Below are 20,694 nucleotides of genomic sequence, written 5' to 3' on the forward strand. Positions count from 1 at the left end.
TTAAAACTTTTAGTGGTACATTCTAATTTATTTCTTGTTATGTTTCTGCTCAGTACTTCATCATTATTTATAAAGTCTTTAACTCCATGTCTAAAAATAAATTTCCAATGTTCTGTCTAAAGGTACAAACCTATATTAATTTTTGTACTGAAAATGCCTTTGTGACAATAGTTGAAGAATTTATAAGAGAAGGACCAACAGAGAAAAACTGTCAGGTTTGCTAACTTCTGAGACACATGAAGAATACCTCCCACTCTTCCATCTCTCTCTCTCTCTCTCTCTCTCTCTCTCTCTCTCTCTCTCTCTCCCCCTCCCCCCCCCCCCCCCCTCTCTCTCTCTCTCTCTCTCTCTCTCTCTCTCTCTCTCACTCACACACACACACACACACACACACACACACACACAGGCAGAGAGAGAGAGAGAGAGAGAGAGAGAGAGAGAGAGAGAGAGAGAGAGAGAGAGAGAGAGAGAGCGAGCGATTGGCAGCCTAGACACAAATGTTGCTAATGGATGGATTCCAAAATATTAAATACCTGACAAAAATGCTCTGCTCATAAGACTTCTTGTGCTAGATGTTAAACTTATTTTTTACTCATAAACCACAATAAATAAATAAATAAAAATAAAAGTAAAAAAAATAAAAATACAATTACAGCAATGTAAATGGCGGGCAGCAGAACTCCTGTTTACAATTCATTAAATGTACCATATTCTGTCTGTACCTAATAACTTGGGTACTACACCAACTGAATGTTAGACATATATACAAAACATAACCTTTTGGACTGAACACTGTACTTTTGTAATGATAAAAGTGTTCTAAATTTATATTGCAAAAACAAAAGGATTCATCAAAACATAGTAATTTTGTTCTTCTTAAAAAATGATGCATCTACAGCACTTTAATGCCACCAATAACTTGAGAGACTGAACTAATTCCATATAATGCACATTTTAAAAATCTGAAAGGAAACATTACTCAACATATATATCAAACTGCTGCAATATTTCTATTGTATATCTTTCAAATAAGAAATCAATGTCAGCACATCAACTAATATGCATGTAAATCTGGAAAAGTGGGATAATGACAGGAAGACAAAAAATATGATCAGTCTCTCTCAAAAAACTGCAGTTTGGACACACTATTAATACACATTAGTTATCATGCTAGACAACCCTTGCTTTTGGAGCATGAAGAATAAACTAGAAAGGCTCTAAAGATGTTGAAAATCCTGTTGACACATTTCCATAGTTCAGAACAGATGACTCAGATGTAGGAATATTTACTACCTGAGAAACAGAGGCTATTACAGTACTAGTAACAGTAGCTAGCAAAAGAGTACTGACATTTGCTGCTGAAGATTCAGTGGCACCGGCAACAGAGGACAAGAGTGTTGTTGGAACTGTGCTTGTAATATTATGGTTTGTTTTAGTGACACTTGACACCAGTGTTGCTCTTGATCTGTTCTGATAATGAGTGTGAATTTTACATCCATTGCCTGGTAGTGGTGGCCCTATTATTGCATCAAGTAGATAGGCAACAAGTGAGCCTGCAGTCAGTCCAATGTTGTACGATAAAGTCATGATATTACCTGTAAGAAAACAAGATAATAGTAATAATAATAATAATAATAATAATAATTTTCAACTGATTTATGAGTGAATAACTTAATTTATAATTAAAGTAAGGGAGGAGAAGGGATGATCTGAGGGGAAGCATGGAGAAGGCAGCTGCATTTACAATGACTTGTGTCTTTTATTATTATGGCAGAAATTATTGAGAATTTATAAAGAAACATTCCAGTGTGAGCTGAATACATTTATCATGAACATTACTGAATAAGGTATTTATTGTCACCTCTGCTCCTACATTTTCCTCTTAGTAGCTGATTAGTTTCACTTCTCTAACTGTATTCTATTGCACATGATACCATTTTACATCTCCTTCAAAGACTTCACTAGTTTTTAACAAGTTCTTTATGTTTTGAGATACATTAACATTAGCAGAGATAATGTTGGTTAGCAACTGCCTGTGAGGTTTTCACTACATTTTTAACAGTTAAAGTTGGTACACAGTGAAACTGTAATTTTATAAATGAACCTCATATTATTTTCTTTTAGCTTTCAACCCTTCATTGTCCACCTGTTTTGATTGTAGGTAAACTGAAACTCCTTTCAATGTTCCTGTGATCTCCGAATGTCATTTCTGTTACATGTTCTGTTAGGAAGGTCTTTCCTTTTATGAAATACTGCTTCATTCACTTTTTACTAATATCTAATTAGTGTGACATGTTTTGGCAGCATGCTGCCATCATCAGGTGGATTCCAGTTACATGTATGTTACATAAATCTGAAGTGTGATTAGGTTCATTTGCTGTGTGTGCCAGAGAGGTTGCTCATAGAACTTCTTGAACTAGTACTCAACTACAATTATTTTACATTTACTAATAAAATTGCCATGCACCATAAAGGTCTCACAACAGGTTCAAGTATATCAGACACAGTTGCGAATATGTATTAACCACCCTTAGCAAAAAACTCTAACAATAAAATCAAGCTCTATGGATAAAATTTCCATACGTATTATAAAAATGGGTGTGCGTATATTCCACATCCCCTCCTAAACCACAGGACTGATTTCAACCAAACTTCGTACACAGAACCCTTACTATCAGGCAACAATTGCTGTGGGGTTCAGAACACCTTACAGTTCTACACCTACATCTACATTTTGCAGATTACCATGAGGTGCATTGCAGAGGGTACATCCCACTGTACAGCTTATTAGGGTTTCTTCCTATTCCATTCATGTATGGACCACAGGAAGAATGATTGTTTGAATGTGTCTGTGTGTGCAGTAATTATTCTAATCTTATCCTCACAATTCCTATGTGAGCAATACATAAGGGGTTGTAATACACTCATGATCAAAAGAAACAGAGCACCTTGAACAACAAGAGATAGGGTGTTCATATTCACAGGACATGTACTTAAGTACGTTCAACAGAAATGATGAGCATTTCAGTCATCTCAGTTCAGCATGTGTCCTGTTGCCTGGTAGTCACAGGGTCCACCATAGACCCTGAGAACTTCATGTGTGATGGCATTGATGTGTATGAGGTGCGAATGGCATCCTGTGGTATAGCCATCCATACTGCATTCACCTGGTTCCAAAGTTCATCTGTGGTGATTACCTTACAAAAGGTTGACATCCTGTGACACCAAGAGCGCACATGTTCATGCAGTAACATGTAGTCGTGCATTACCTTCCTGAAAAATTGTGTCTGGGCTGTTGTGCAGAAAGGGCACGGCTACAGGTCACAGGATGTCATTCATGTAGCCCACACTGTCACAGTGACTTGGACATGCACCAACTGTGATTTGTTGTTGTACTTAATAGCACCACACACTATAAGACCTTGAGCTGGTGCTGTATGTCTTGTGCAAATGCAGTCACTGTGATATCACTTGCCCTGTCTGCGGCGAACCAAAACACAGCCATCATTTTCAAACAAACAGAACCTGGGTTCATTCAAAAACACTATCCAGTGGCATTCCTGGCCCCAATGACGTTATTGCCTTCTAGTGTGTTTCTGCACATTCGTCAAATGTAGGTGGAGAAGTAGACGATGCACACACAACCCATGTCGTAATAAGTGGCGATGGACTGTCAACCCTGATAGAGTACAATGTGTTCCACTGTTTCACTGTTGTGTCAGAGCTGAAGATGACGCAGGTCTGTCCTGTATTGGCAGATGAGGTGTTGATCTTCTCAGGGGGTGGTCTGGATGGTGTGACCTGATCCATCTCATTGTGTTTTATGGCTGTCCTTGAATCATTCCACACACACTTGTTGGACTGCCGAAACCCTTCATCCCACACAAGCAGCGATCTCCCAGATGGATGCATCACATTCTCTAATGCCAATAATGTGCCCTCTTTCAAACTCACTGATCTGACCATAAGGTTCGTGCATATGCCTGCGAGACACCCTGCACGTCCGACCAACTCACACTGATCCATTACCTTTGGTTAATAATGACAATGAGAGGCACAGGCACATTTTACCAGAAGGTAGTGTTGTGTTGCAATATCGATGTTGACCTTGAACCCGCTGGCTGACATGTTTTAAATGCTAATCATTTCTGCAGAAAATACTAATATACATGTTCTGTGAATATGAACATCCTATCTCTAGTCGTTCAAGGTATTCTGTTTTATCTGAAAATGAACACATATTCCCAGAGTAATTATTTAAAGCCAGTTCTTAAAACTTTGTTAATAGACTTTGTCTGGATAGTTTACGTCTATCTTCAAGATTCTTCCAGTTTTGTTCCTTCAGTATCTCTGTGACACTCTCTCACAGACTAAACAAACCTGTGACAGTTCATGCTGCCCTTCTATGTTTATGTTCAATATCCCGTTTTAGTCCTATCTGGTATACGTCCCACACACTTGAGTCCCCTTTGTATACTGATGTGCACTTTCCCAGTATTCTACCAATGAACCAAAGTCTACCACCTGCTTTACCCATGACTGAAACAATGTGATCATTCCATTTCATATCCCTACAAATTGTTACACCCACATATTTGTATGAGCTGGTCAATTCCAACAGTGACTCACTGATATTATAGTCATGGGATACTACTTTTTTTTTCATTTTGTGATTACAATATTTTACATTTCTGAACATTTAGAGAAAGCTGCCAATCTATGTATCACATTGAAATCTTATCAAGATCTGACCGAATATTTATGCAGCTTCTTTCAGATAGTACTTCATTAAAGATAACTGCACCATCTGCAAAAAGCCTGATTTTGTTGTTAATATTGTCTACAAGGTCATTAATATACAACATGAACAGTAAGGGGCACAAGACACTTTCCTGGGGCACATCCATAGTTACTTCTACATCTGATGATGACTCTCCATCCAAGATGACATGTTGCATCCTCCCTATCAAAAAGTCCTCAATCCAGTCACAAATTTCACTTGATACCCCATATGCTCCTATTTTTGACAATACGTGTAGGTGTGATACTGAATCAAATGCTTTCCGGTGTAGAGGGGATGTTGATGAGGATTGGCTGTCAGGATGTGCCATATTGAAACTCGTCCAAGTTTCCCAAGTGATTTATTATTTCCAGCTACAGTGCCCCCGTTCCTCTTGGTCTGCGTCACCGGGTCCTGCAATGTTGAGGACACCACTTCGCTGTCTGCGAAACAGCTTGGAAGAGAATGGCTGCCTCAGCGACCCGTGCAATTCCCAGCGATGTGTGAGCCTTGTACGGCTGTATAGTTGTGATGACGCCAGGCTCCACCGGCAGTCAACTCAGCACTCTCCGTCCCTGTTGCTTCGGCACTGCTCGCAGGGTGGCCTGCTGCGTGCTTCTTCGCTGGCATGGCTAGGGCGCGGCAACAACAAGCTCAAGCAATCCGGTGTCCGAATCTGCGGCCCTCGCCTTGGGATGCCTCGGGCGTGTGTTGGGAGCCAACAAGACTGCCTGCAGTAACAAGCCATGGCGTGACCTGCCGCTGGCTGGCTGCAGATCCTGCATTGGCCTCAAACCAATGACCTATCGTGGACTGGAACACTGGTGCCCCACATGCTGCTGCATGTAGCGGGTGGTATGACACGCCCCGCTGTCCAGGAGAGCTGTCACACTTGAATGCCTTGTTAGTGAACCGGCGCCTATTTATACAAAGCTGTGCCCCTCTGTTTTGCTAACGCACTGCTCTGAGTCATGTATTCATAACACCTGAGTTGGGACAGTGGGCCCCTTATGCCTGTAACTTGCACCATGCACACCGCTGTGTTTATTGTTTTCAGTGGGTCTATGGCCCTGTGGCATCCATTCTACTTCATAACCGCTGGTAGCGTGACTTACTGTCAACAGGCCCATGCCTGGCTGTAACTTATGAGCTCAGAAATATTGCACCGAAGCTAACCTTTTCCCATCTTAACCGATGGTGCCACTACTTTATTCCCCCCTTCAGAAAGACCCGGTCCCCAGGTTGACCTCTCTTAAACCTGCTTGGGTCGGCACGTACTTATGACATATTTACTACTACTATTAGAAAACTTTGATGTGATCCAGTCCTCTTAAACATACGACATGAGACATAACGTAAAAATTCCTTACTGGATGACCATCCCACTTAATGCTTGATCAAGCCCTTACCTACCTGTTTTATGCCCTCGGTATCCAATCCACTGGGATCTGGCCTACAGTCGGTTCCCTCTTGGAATTGGCTCTTCGCCTGATCGGAATGAAAACAACACATAACAAAGTTAAGGCTGCGATGGCACTTGGCACAGAGGTGCCCAAAATGATCGTTACTTGGCATTGCCTTTTCCTATATTGAGCAACATGCTGCACAAGCTGTTCAGGTGATATGCGCCCCCCTTGTTCAGAAATGAACTGGTTTACGGATCTCAACAGACCTGACTCCAGGATTTGATTTAACAAGGTCAGATTCTGCCTTGGCACAAACTCATAAGTTGCTTCTGGCCAGTACAGCTGTGGCTGTGTAACATTCAAGTGCATGACTCCTGAAATAGATGCTGGCAGATGGAAGGTTTGTGTTATTAAGTTACACTTAGTTCCATTGATTAACATTCTGCTCCCCTCGAGCTCTATATGTTTTTCTTCGGCAAATACTCCCTGCTCAAAACAACTTGCTACTACTATAGATTTTTTGTAGGTGGAGAAGATCCAATTCATCCCAACCCATTGCAAGCTCAATTTTGGCTCCCTGATGTCCCTTGCAAAGTAAATTTCTTCCTTCCTGGCCAAAAATAACTGCACCATGCATGTGTGCGGATTGGTGCTCATCACCCTGGCTGGACATACCTTCCCTCTATGGCAGCTCCATAATTCCTCCCTTGTCATCTCGGTGTACCGGCTGCTAACTGCCGAGATCAGCAATACCTCCTCAGTTTTTACTTCTACAAACTTGCTCAATGCTCCTCTTTTCAGTGACCTGAGGACAGGGATCACCATCAGCATTCCTCAGTCCTCATAAAGACTGCTGCCCCTAGCAGGCTCACAGTACTCAAAAACACATACAACATATGAAAATACAACGCCTAATTAATCTACGCAAACCCAATGATTTAAAAAAAAAAAAAACTGCAAATACTGCACTACTTTCTGGATTGCAAAGCATACGGTACAGCATGCTGTACTCTTATCTTTCTGGTTTTCTCTGTGCTGAACACCTCTCTGCACTCTCTCTTTCTTCCTCTTTCCTTCCTGTGACATGTCTGGAATCACATCGGGGCAACCCTTAAATGGCCACAACCGCCCAATGTGTATTATCGTTGTTCTAGTTGGCAGATAAAGCTCTAAAATTAACGGGGGATGTGGTTTCAACTACTTGATATGGCCCTTGGTAACTCATGATGAACTTCGTTGTTTTCCCTTTTGACGTATAGGGGCTGGATAGCATTACCCATTACCCTCCTCTATACTGCAGTAAATTTCCTTTCCGCTTCACTGCATCTTCCTGCCTATCCAAAGCCTTCATATTTGCCTTTTGTACCCGTTTCCAAACATCCTGAATTGTTCTAACGAACTGATGTACAGACTCACTGGTCCTTCCTTTCAGTAGCTTCATTAAATCTAAAGGGTGACGGCATTTTTCGCCCGTAGACTACCTCATACGGAGACAAACCAGTATTGGTATGGACTTTTACATTGTACGCACATACAATATGCTTCAAATGCTCGTCCCACTGACAGTGATGGGAATCCACATAAAAACTCAGCATCTTCCTGATTGTTCTGTGTACCCGTTCTGTCCTTCCGTTTGCCTGTGGATGCAATGCGCTTGTCCTCGACTCCTTTACGTTCAACAATTTACACAGTTCCTTCATTAAATCCGACATGAAGTTGGCCCCTTGGTCAGTAATTATTGTCTCCGGAACACCAAACTTCAAAATCCAGTTATTTACTAACGCTTGCGCGACCATTGCTGCCTGTTGTTTTGGCACAGGCACCATCTCCACATACCTCGAAAAATGGTCTATTATTGTCAGAACAAATCTGTTCCCCGATGGTGTTCGACTGAAAGGTCCTTAGACATCGATCCCCAGCATAGGGAATGGACATGTCGCTTCCAGCAATCGTTGTAGCTGTATCTGTTTCCCGCTCAAATCTGCTCTCTGCACATATGGTATACAGTTCTTGACATACTGATCCACATCCACTTTTCCTACCTCTCCACCAATACCTCTCCGCCACTCTCCTATTCATTGCTCTATACCCACCATGACCAGATAACATCTGATCATGTGCTTCCTTTAAAACCTCATCTCTCAGTTTCACAGGCACTACTACCCTTGGCCCTAACTTTGTTTCCCTGCACAGAAGACTATCGTACATATTAAATTGTGGCTCTGTTCGATACAGTTTACAATCATTGTCAGTGTCCTGTAACTCTTGCCATACTGCTAGGTCACAACCTATGACTTCTACTTTTGCCACCTTTCTACTCAGTGCATCCCCATTACCGTGCTTCTTCCCTGGCTTGTGCACCATCTCTTAGTCAAATTCACTAAGCCTCACAGCCCACCTAGCGAGTCTAGTGGATGGATCCTTCAACCTCAACAACCACTTCAACGCAGGATGATCTGTCACTACCCAAAATCTTCTCCCATATAAATAACATTTAAAATATGTGATTCCATAGATTACACTAAGCATCTCCCTCTCAGTTGTTGAGTAATTCCTCTCTGCTGCGTTCAACTGCCTAGACGCATAGGCTACAGGATGTTCTTTCCCATCAATTTCCTGACTGAGAACACACCCTAGTGCTCGAACAAATTCCTTTACAAAACCTGGAAACACAAGAACCTGACTTGATGTTAACACTTCTTTCAGTTTATCAAACGCTTTCTGACAATCTTCTGTCCACTCAAATTTCACACCCTTCCATAACAATCGCTTCAATGGCTGTGCTAAATCTGTAAAACCTTTCATGAACTTTCAACAGAAATTGCAAATTCCGAAGAATGATTGCACTTCCTTTACAGTTTTGGGCTCCCAAAAATCCCTTACAGCCTGTGCCAACCTCGGATCTGTTCGCACTCCATCCTTACTGATGATATACCCTAAATATTTCACATCTCCCAACGCAAAATGACACTTCTCCAGGCTCAACATCAATTAAGCTGCTCTTAACCTCATAAAGACTTCCCTTAACAGCTGTCTATGCTGCTCCATACTACTTGTAAACACTATAATGTTATCCAAATAGACAAGACACTGCTGTGGTTTCAAACCCCTCAACACACTGTCTAGCAATCTCTGAAACATTGCTGGAGTGTTTTTCAAACTGAATGGCATTCTGATGTACTGGTAATGGCCTCCCGGAGTAGAGAAAGCAGTTTCTGGGCGATCCTCTGGAGCTACCTGTAACTGATGATAAACACTTGTCAAATCCATTGTAGAAACGTACTGGCACTCTCCTAGGTGATTCAAAGTCTCCAATATGATTGGAATGGGGTATGCATCCATTAATGTCTTATTATTGAGGTATCAGTAGTCACAACAGAACCTGTATTTCTTAGTTCCATCCATAGATTTTTTAGGCACAACGACAATACCCACTCCCCAGCAACTGCTACTATGCTTTATAATACCGTCCGCAAGCTGTTGAGCAATGAAATTCTCCAAAATCAGCTGCAAATACCTCGGTATTCGGTATGGTTTATGGTAAACAGGTGCTTTGTTCCCTGTCGGTATCCTATGTTGAACTAATGGGGTTGCTGGTAACGGCCCTCGCAGAAAAAACAAATCCTCAAATTCCCACAACAATTCTTCCACATGCTCTTTTTCTCCTCCTTTCAAATGCTTAATTTTGTCACGCAATGCAGTTCTATGGGCAGTTAGTGGTTGATCGCTTCACCTACCTCTTGAACACCAGTCTTCGTCATTTGGTACATCCAAATTTGCTTCTAAAACTACTTTTCTCAAATTCGCGTCTACAGCGCTAAAATTATCCACATTCATGGGGATTACTCGCCCATAGTTTCCCTCTTGTATGTGTACAATACTATGTTTCACAAAACAACCTAATGGATCCAAAAATTTACTATCCTCCAATGGTTCATTAACACATACTGTACCCACAGGTAGAATTGACTCTACACTTACCCAGAGCGACTTTGTGGTGCCACTAGACACACACGCATGTGAATAAAGCCTTAATGCTAATGTACGCAGTTCAATTGGTTTGTTCATTACATTGAACACCCCTCGTGACAGTGACAACAGTTTACCTAGCTGAAATAACATTCCACCCAGTTCCACAGTTTGTTTTCCAAGGTCAATTTTGGCATGATGTTGATGCAAGAAATCTAATCCTAGGATCATGTCATAGCCCTCACTTACCCATGGTACTACCTCCATGCATGCATCAAATCAGACTTTCCCCATGTGAAGGTCAACTGTCATTGACCCTAAAGGTGTGACCTCCTTATCCCCCACTCCACACAACCTATAATATGGTGGGTCTAACTTCCTTCATCCCATTTAACTCTTAGTAGCCCCTGACACTTGCGCCCCTGTGTCCAACAAAATCTTAAACTTTTTAGTTCCTATGGATCCTACCAACGAATATTCCACCTCTGCATATGTATTTGTAGCAATGAAATTAAACGGGAGCTCCCTTAGGTGAGTCTTGGGCCCCCCCTCTGCTGTTTAATGATTGTCCCCCTCGACTGACTCTACTTCTCCATCCTCCATGCTGCTGATTTCCACCCCTTCCTCTATTCCTCTGTGACTGGGTACATTGCCTCTGCACATGTCCGGTATGACAACACACATTTTACACCCGCTGTAAACACTGCTTGTCTATCACATACCCCTGTTGCCATGTCTATTTCGTCACATTGAATTGACAGCTGAATGACCGAATACAAATCTTTCGGAGTCCCTTCATGCACTTTCTGTGACATACGCGCTGGTAACCCTCAAAAATACATCAAGTGCCCTTTGCTAGGCCTCCTGCAATGGAACACCATTCGCTACATCGCTCTGGCCCAAATCATTAAGTATACTCATTAATTTCTCTTATCCTGTCTGCAAATTTCTCTACCATCTCCCCCCACCTCTTCATCATTGTACTTAACTTCTGCCTGAAGTAATGAGCGCTAGTCTGTTTCTTGTACCTCTGTAAAACCTCCTCCTTCAACTGCTTAAACTGTCCCGCCTTCCTCAAGGCCTCAGAATACCTTACATATGTCTTCACTTCACTTGTTAATATAATCTTTACTACATGTAACAACTGTCCATCAGACCAACCATTCATCACAACTGAAGTTTCCAAGTCCTCCACAAATCAACGCACATCCTCAGATGCCTTGCCAGAAAACGGAATAATCAAACTCGCAGCGGCTGGATCAATATCCTGCTGCGGCACCCTAGGCAAAAATGACTGATCCTTTGCAGTTTCCCGCTCACTTCTAGCTATTAATTCACTTCTCAACTGCGTATTGTCCGCTGTCAATTGTGCTACCTTTTCCAACAAAATCCGTACCACTTCTGGTTCTGACACACCTTGCGTTCATGACTCTGCTATATTGTTGCTTTCGTTCCCAGTTAGTCCCAAAACAAAACATTTAAGTACAAGAATAACCTGACTTACTACAGCTCCGTATCATCATACACCAATACAAAAGTAATCAAATGCCACGAAAGACATCATCTTACGGCCCCAGACACACTAACACTTATTCTGACCCCCACCGCCCCCACAAAAAAAAAAAAAAAAAACAACAACACTCACCACATTTTGTGGCTGTAATGTAGGTGGTGGGCTCGAATGTCGTACTGTACAGACGATGACCACTATTCTGATACCAAATGTAGAGGGGCTGTTGGACGAGGATGGTCTGTCAGGATGCGCCGTATTGAAACTTGTCCAAGTTTCCCAAGTGATTTATTATTTCCAGCTACAGTGCACCAGTTCCACTTGGTCTGAGTCACCAGGTCCCGCAATGCTGAGGACACCACTTTGCTGTCTGCAAAATGGCTTGGCGTGGAATGGCTGCCTCCGCAACCCGTGTAATGCCCTGTGGTGTGTTGGTGTTGTATGGCCGTGGAGTTGTGACGACGTCACGCTGTGCTGGCAGTCGACTCAGCACTCTCCGTCCCTGTTGCCTCAGCGCCGCTTGCAGGGTGGCCCGCTGCGTGCTTCTGGACTGGCATGGCTACGATCACAGCGACAACAAGCACCCGTGATCCGGCATCCGAATCTGTGGCCCTCACCTCAGGAAGCCTCCAGCGTGTGTTGGGAGTCAACAAGACTGCCCGCAATAGTGAGCCATGGCGTGGCCCACCACTGGCTGTCTGCAGACCCAGCATTGGCCTCAGAGGGCCGAACCAACAACCTGTCGTGGACTGGAATGATGGCGCCCCATCTGCTGCTGCGTGTAGCCGGTGGTGTGACATGCCCTGCCATCCAGGAGAGCTGTCACACTTGAATGCCTTGTTGGTGAACCAGTGCCTATTTATACGTGGCTGTGTGCCTTTGTTTTGTTACATCGCCACTTCGAGTTATGTGGTCATAACACCTAGGTTGGGCTAGTGGGCCCCTTCTGCCTGTAACTTGCGTCATGCACACTGCTGTGTTTACTCTTTTCAGGCCCTGTGGCCTCCATTCTACTTCGCAACTGCTGGTAGCATAACTCCTGTCAACAGGCCCGTACCTGGCTGTAACTTGTGCGCTCAGAAATATTGCACCAAAGCTAACCTTTTCCCATCTTAACCAGTGGTGCCGCTACAACAGAAATCAAGAAATACAGCATCTACCCGATTGCCTTGATCCAAAACTTTCAGCATGTCATGTGAGAAAAGTGCAAGTTGGGTTTCACATGATCAATGTTTTTGAAATCCATGCTAGTTGGCATTCTGTCCAAGATACCTCATTATGTTTGAGCTCAGGATATGTTCTAAGATTCTACCACAAATTGATGTCAAGGATATTGTACAGTAGTTTTGTGGATCATTTTTACTGACCTTCTTGTAGATGGGTGTGACCTGTGCTTTTTTCCAAGAAACAGGCACAGTATTTTCTTCGTGGGATGTATGATAGATTATATTTAGAAGAGGGGCTAATTCAGCCGCAACTTCAGTAGAGAATCTGATAGGGATTCTATTTGGCCCTTGAACTTCGTTCAATTTTAAAAATTTCACGTGTTTCACAATACCACTGACATTAATACTTATTTCACTCATCTTTTCAATGGTACGAGTATTAAGTTGGGGCAATTCTCCTAGCTATTCCTTTGTAAAGCAACACTGAAAACAGACCTAAGCAATTCAGCTTTTGCTTTCCTACCTTCAACTTCAGTTCCTGTCTCATTCACTAAGGAATAGAACTAATTTTGGTGCCATTAACAGCCTTTACATACAACCAGAATTTCTTTGGGTTCTGTGATAGATCACTTGACAATATTCTGCTACAGTAGTCGTTGAAGGCATCATGCATTGCTCTCTTGACAGCCAAATGCATCTCATTAAGCATCTCTCTATATAAAGCCCTGCGCTATTATGCAGTAATCGCTGTTTCTTTAGAAGTTTCTTTACAGTGGCTACATACCCATTATGAACTGTTCTATTGGGTACATATCTACCCAGTACGCATTCAACTATTCTTTTAAACTTGAGCCAGAGTTCCTCTGTATGATCCTGCCCTGTGCTGAAAGTTCGAAGTTCCTCACTGAGATATGACACTATTTATTTTTGTATCTAGTTTACTGAACGTACAAATCTTTCTGCTTGTTTTAGTTGTCCTTTGTACTTTGATAATCATTGTTGCCACAACCATGTCATGGTCACTGATACCAATTTCAGTGTGTTACCATTAGATCCAATATATTTCCATTATGAGTGGAGTGCCTACTGTCTGTTCTAGGTAGTATTGAGAGAAGAAATTTATTACAGTTTTATAAGATGTCTTATCACACCCACCGCTAACAAAGCTGCAAGGATGATTAAAGTCTCCACCAACAATTACAGTACAACTGGGGAACTTATTTACAAGTGAACTGAGGTTTTCAAAAAGTTTTTTGTTAAATCAGGAGATGAGTCTGGTGGGTGTGAAAAAAATGCTACATCATGTGTGAAGTTACTACTCTGGCAGCACTTTTGACAGCTTTCAAATGTGAAGAGCAAATGGGTGTACATGAAAACAAGAGCCATTTACAGAGCTATGAAGAAGCACTGCCATAGAGACGTTTACAAAATAACGCTGTAGAATCATGAAGCAGCTGCACACTGCATACAGAACCTGTCTGGGATCATCTCACACTAAGTCTACTGCAGGAAGTGAATAAACAACACAAAGAATTCGTATTTCGCATACTATGTTCTTTAATTTTGATAGTGTACACATACACTTGTGCATTATGCATATTTCTTTGTATGACTTTCATAATTTCATAGATATTTTCATGAATTCTTGGAAACGAATTTTTTTCAGTGTTACACTACAAACACAGTTCATTTTTTGTTATTGTTCCTAATAGAAAACTGGCAAAATTAATATCTGGGCAATGGCGGGTTTATCAGCTAGTTTATTATTATGATCATTATGTTGATGATACATTGCACCTGGTAGATGACGACACGAGTGTTATTAATAACATACTAGATAAACTCAATAAATGGGACTGAATTATAATATTCTGTGTTGAATATGAAAACAATGGTAGCGCTACCTTCATAGACCGAACATCAGTAAAGAGAAGAATTTACACACATGCAAAATCTACAGAGAAACAACAATATACACTACCATAAGCAGCTCACCTTTCCACTCTCGAAACACAAACAGGCTGCATATAGAGCCTTAGTTAACAGAGCTGGCAATATACCAATGGATAAATAAGCAAAGCTTGATGAACTCGTCACAATAAAACAAATTACTGAAGCAAATGGCTTGGATGACACACTTATTGACAACTTCACACAGAGACGGTAGGAGAGAGGCAGAATAAGCCAACTGCTGCACAGAAAATGAATGAGATTCACTGCTTGTATACCATTCAAGGGCAAACTCTCCTACAAAGTAGCAAACATTTTCAGACTGCACAACATTAATGTTGTCTTCACAACACACAAACTGCAATACATACTGAAACATAACTTAGATGCACATACTCAGGCATCTTTAAAATAGTATGTGATATACGCAAAGGCCACTATGTAGTTCAAACTGGGAGAAACTTCCAGAAAACATACTATGAACATATAAATGCCTGCCACACAAACAATTATAATAAACAGGCAATTGCCAACCACATAAAAGGACTTGGCCACCCATTCCATGATATCGTGAATGGTCTTCATATATTATATAAAATGGACAAAAGACAGCAAATGGACTTGCATGAAGAATTATAAGTTTGCATTCATGGCATAGTACATGGTAACATGTTACTAAATGATAAGATAGAAAGTAACAATATTAATTTCTTCAAGAGCTTATCCAATGCTGAATGCTTATTTTACTAAATATATTAACTTTAGCAATAAAAAATTGTCTTCACCAAGTAATCATATTGTCTAATATGTGCCATGACGTAAATGCACCTACATAGAAACCATGGACCTTGCTGTACATGGGGAAGTTTGAGCACCTCAGCGATACAAATAGCTGTACCGGAGGTGCAACCACAATGTAGGGCTATCTGTTGTGAGGCCAGACAAATTTATGGTTCCTGAAGAGGGGCAACAGCCCTTTCAATAGTTGCAGGAGCAATAGTCTGGATGATTGACTGATCTGGCCTTGTAACATCAACTGAAACGGCCTTGCTGTGCTGGTACTGCAAACAGCTGAAAGCACGGAGAAACAACAGCCATAATTTTTTGCGAGGGCATGTAGCTCTACTGTGTGGTTAAATAATGATGACATCCTCTTGGGTAAAATATTTTGGAGGTAAAATAGTCCCCCACTTGGATTTATATGTGAGCGCTACTCAGGAGGATGTTATTATCAGGAGACACAAAACTAGCATTATGGATTGGAGTCTGAAATGTTAGATCCCTTAATCAGTAGGGTAGGTTAGAAAATTTAAAAAGGGAAATGGATAGGCTAAAGTCAGATATAATGAGAGTTAGTGAAGTTCAGTGTAGGAGGAGCAGGACTTCTGGTCAGGTGAATACAAGGTTATAAATACCAAATCAAATAATAGGAACACAGATAAGCTACTATTAACAGTATACTGAATGCATTATTGCAGTCAAGATAGACACAAAGCCACACCCACCACAGTAGTACAAGTTTATATCCCAGCTAACTCTATAGCTGATAAAGAGATTGAAGAAATGTATGATGAGATAAAAGAAATTATTCAGATAGTTAAGGGAGATGATAATTAAATAGTCATGGGGGACTGGAATTTGATAGTAGGAACAGGAAGAAAAGGAAAATTAGTAGGTGAATATGGACCGGAGGAAAGGAATGAAAGAGGAAACTGTGTAGTAGAATTTTGCACACAGTATAATTTAATCATAGCTAACACTTGATCTAAGAATTGTAAAATATGGTTATATATGTGGAAGAGACCTGGAGACACCAGAAGATTTCAGATTGATTATATAACAGTAAGACAGAGATTTTGTAACCAGATTTTAAATTGTAAGACATGTCCAGGGGCAGATGTGGACTCTGATCACAATTTATTGGTTATGAACTGTACATTAAAACTGTAGAAACTGCAAAAAGGTAGGAATTTAAGATGGGACCTGGATAAACTGAAAGACTGGAGGTTGTAGAGTGTTTCAGAGGGAGAATTAGGGAACTACGGACAAGAAACTAGGGAAGGAATACAGTAGAAGAAGAATGGGTTCCTTTGAGAGATGAAATAGTGAAGGCAGCAGAGGATGAAGTAGGTAAAAAGATGAGGGCTAGTAGAAATCTTTAGGCAACACAAGAGATACTGAATTTAACTGATGAAAGGAGAAAATATAAAAAAGCAGTAAATGAAGCAGGCAAAAATGAATACAAATGTCTAACAAATGAGATTGAAAGGAAGTGCAAAATGGCTAAGCAGGAATGGCAAGAAGATAAATGTAAGGATTTAGAAGCATATACCACTGCAGGAAATAGAGCGAGACACACACACACACACACACACACACACACACACACACACACACACACACACTACTACTACTGGCCATTAAAATTGCTACACCACGAAGATGATGTGCTACAGACGCGAAATTTAACCAACAGGAAGAAGATGCTGTGATATGCAAATGATTAGCTTTTCAGAGCATTCACACAAGGTTGGCGCCGGTGGCGACACCTACAACATGCTGACATGAGGAAAGTTTCCAACCGATTTCTCATACACAAACAGAAGTTGACCGGCGTTGCCTGGTGAAACGTTGTTGTGATGCCTCTTGTAAGGAGGAGAAATGCATACCATCATGTTTCCGACTTTGATAAAGGTCAGATTGTAGCCTATTGTGATTGCAGTTTATCATATCGCGACATTGCTGCTCGCGTTGGTCGAGATTCAATGACTGTTAGCACAATATGGAATCGGTGGGTTCAGGTGGGTAATACAGAACGCTGTACTGGATCCCAACAGCATCGTATCACTAGCAGTCGAGATGACAGGCATCTTATCCGCATGGCTGTAATGGATTGTGCAGCCACATCTTGATCCCTGAGTCAACAGATGGGGACACTTGCAAGACAAAAACCATCTGCACGAACAGTCCGATGACTTCCTGGCAGATTAAAACTGTGTGCCCGACCGAGACTCGAACTCGGGACCTTTGCCTTTCGCAGGCAAGTGCTCTACCAACTGAGCTACCGAAGCACGAGTCACGCCTGGTACTCACAGCTTTACTTCTGCCAGTACCTCGTCTCCTACCTTCCAAACTTTACAGAAGCTCTCCTGGTTCGCAGGCAACATCACGGTGAACGCACATTGGAAGCGTGTATTCTTCATCGTCATACTGGCGTATCACCCGGCGTGATGGTATGGGGTGCCATTGGTTATGCGTCTCTGTCACCTCTTGTTCGCATTGACGGCACTTTGAACAGTGGACATTACATTTCAGGTGTGTTACGACCCGTGGCTCTACCCTTCATTCAAACCCTGCGAAACCCTACATTTCAGCAGGATAATGCACGACCACATGTTGCAGGTCCTGTACTGGCCTTTCTGGATACAGAAAATGTTCGACTGCTGCCCTGGCCAGCACATTCTTCATATCTCCCCAATTGAAAACGTCTGGTCAATGGTGGTCGAGCAACTGGCTCGTCACAATACGCCAGTCACTACTCTTGATGAAATGTGGTATCGTGTCGAAGCTGCATGGGCAGCTGTATCTGTACACACCGTCCAAGCTCTGTTTGACTCAATGCCCAGACGTATCAAGGCCGTTATTATGGCCAGAGGTGGTTGTTCCAGGTACTGACTTGTCATGATCTATGCACCCAAACTGCGATAAAATGTAATTACATGTCAATTCTAGTATAATATATTTGTCCAATGAATACCAGAGAGAGAGAGAGAGAGAGAGAGAGAGAGAGAGAGAGAGAGAGAGAGAGATATCTGAAGGTTATAGGAAAATTAAAGAGGCCTTTGGTGAAAAGAGAACCACCTGTATGAATATCAAGAGCCCAGATGAAAAGGCAGTCATAAGTAAATAAGGGAAAGCAGAAAGGTGGAAGAAGTATATAGAGGGTATATACAAGGGACATGTACATGAGGGCAATATTGTGGAAATGGAAGATGATGTAGATGAAGATAAGAGGCCCCTTGAATAAACAACATTCTGTGAGAACTACTGATAGCTGTGGGAGAGCCAGGCATGCCAAAATTCTTCCATCTGGTGAGCAAGATGTATGAGAGAGGTGAAATACCCTTATGAATACAATATTAATTCCAATTCCAAAGAAAGCAGGCAACAGGCGTGAAAATTACCAAACTATCAGTTTAATAAGTCATGGTTGCAAAATACTAACATGAATTCTTTACAGAAGAATGGAAAAACTGGTAGAAACCGACTTCAGGGAAGACCAGTTTGGATTTCTGAGAAATGTAGGAACACATGAGGCAATACTGACCCTATGACTTCTCATAGAAGATAGGTTAAGGAAAGGCAAACCTACATTTATAGCATTTGTAGACTTAGAGAAATCTTTTGACAATATTGACTGGAATACACTCTTTCAAATTTTAAAGGTGGCAGGGGTAAAATACAGGGAGTGAAAGGCTATTTGCAATTTTACAGAAACCAGATGGCAGTTGTAAGAGTCAAGATGTATGAAAGGGAAACAGTGATTGAGGAGGGGGTGATACAGGATTGTAGCTTATTCCCAATGTTATTCAGTCTGTGTATTGTTCAAGCAAAAATGTGGAACAGAAATTAAAGTCCAGAGAGAAGTATCTGGTGGTGAATAGTGATGCTAAATTTGAAGTACACATCAGTGACAAAGCAGTTATGAGACAGGTAGAGAAATTTAAATATCTCGGAGCACATATTGATAAAAATGGTTTGGGCCCCACAGAAGTATACACCAAAGCAGAAAAGTGTTAGGGTGTATGAATTCTTTTTGGTGGGATAATAATATTTCCAACAGCAATAACAAAAGAGTAGGTAAGATAATGGTTGAATCAGTGCTATTGTATGGATCAGAACTATGGATCTTAAATGCGGATCTCAAAAGAAGACTAATAGCTATGGAAGTGGATTATTTTTGCCCAAGAGTGCCAGAATATCAAAAATCAAAAGAAAAACTAATGATGAAGTAAGAGAGAGACTGAAGGCAAATGACACTGTGATAGAATTGAAAGAAAATCATTAAAATGGTACAGACATATGATGAGAATGCCAGTACATCGGTGGCCAAAGAAGGTTTATGAATGGAAACCACCAGGTAGACATAAATGTGGAAGACCATGACATTCTTGGACAGACTAGATAAATGGAGTAAAGGAACATCGCAGCTTCAACAAGGAATATGCACTGGATAAAGAGGCTTGGCGGAGGATAACAGGAATACAACAAGATGTTGTTATTAATTAATCTTTGTATTGATTAATCCTGTAATAATAATAATAATAATAACAATAATAATAATAATAATAATAGGGAAGAAATAAAAACTTTGAGGTTTGCCAATGACATTGTAATTCTGTCAGAGACAGCAAAGGACCTGGAAGAGCAGTTGAATGGAATGGACAATGTTTTGAAAGGAGGATACAAGATGAACATCAACAAAAGCAAAATGAGAATAATGGAATGTAGTCAAATTAAATCAGGTGATGCTGAGGGAATCACATTATGAAATGAGACACTCAGAGTAGTAGAGGAGTCTTGCTATTTGAGCAGCAAAGTAACTGATGATTGTCAAAGTAGAGAAGGTATAAAATGTAGACTGGCAAAGGCAAGAAAATCATTTATGAAGAATAAAAATTTATTATTGTTGAATATAGACTTAAGTGTCATGAAGACTTTTCTGAAGTATTTTTATGGAAAATGCCATTAGGAGGACTGGAGAGCTATGTAGTATTGGAAATGTAGTATTGATGGCTAGGAGGCCCCATCCAGGGAAGTTCGGCTGCTGAGTTGGAAGTCTTGTTTCAGCTTACGCCACATTGGGTGATTTGCATGTCAATGATGATGAAATGGTGACGAAGACAACACAAC

At 41.3% G+C, this 20,694-nt stretch overlaps 1 protein-coding gene across 1 annotated transcript in view; it reads right to left on the minus strand.

Annotated features, from left to right (window-relative positions):
• Nucleotides 1–396: 396 nt before the first annotated feature.
• Nucleotides 397–20,694, minus strand: part of LOC124605592 (equilibrative nucleoside transporter 4) — a 201,826-nt gene continuing 181,528 nt past the window's right edge. Inside the window, exon 10 of the mRNA XM_047137379.1 lies at nucleotides 397–1,595. Within this exon, the coding sequence (XP_046993335.1) occupies nucleotides 1,207–1,595 (389 nt within the window). The 3' untranslated portion in view covers nucleotides 397–1,206. The remainder of the gene's footprint in view (nucleotides 1,596–20,694) is intronic.

The sequence above is a fragment of the Schistocerca americana genome, chromosome 3 (genome assembly GCF_021461395.2).
Source record: "Schistocerca americana isolate TAMUIC-IGC-003095 chromosome 3, iqSchAmer2.1, whole genome shotgun sequence".
Lineage (NCBI taxonomy): Eukaryota > Metazoa > Arthropoda > Insecta > Orthoptera > Acrididae > Schistocerca > Schistocerca americana.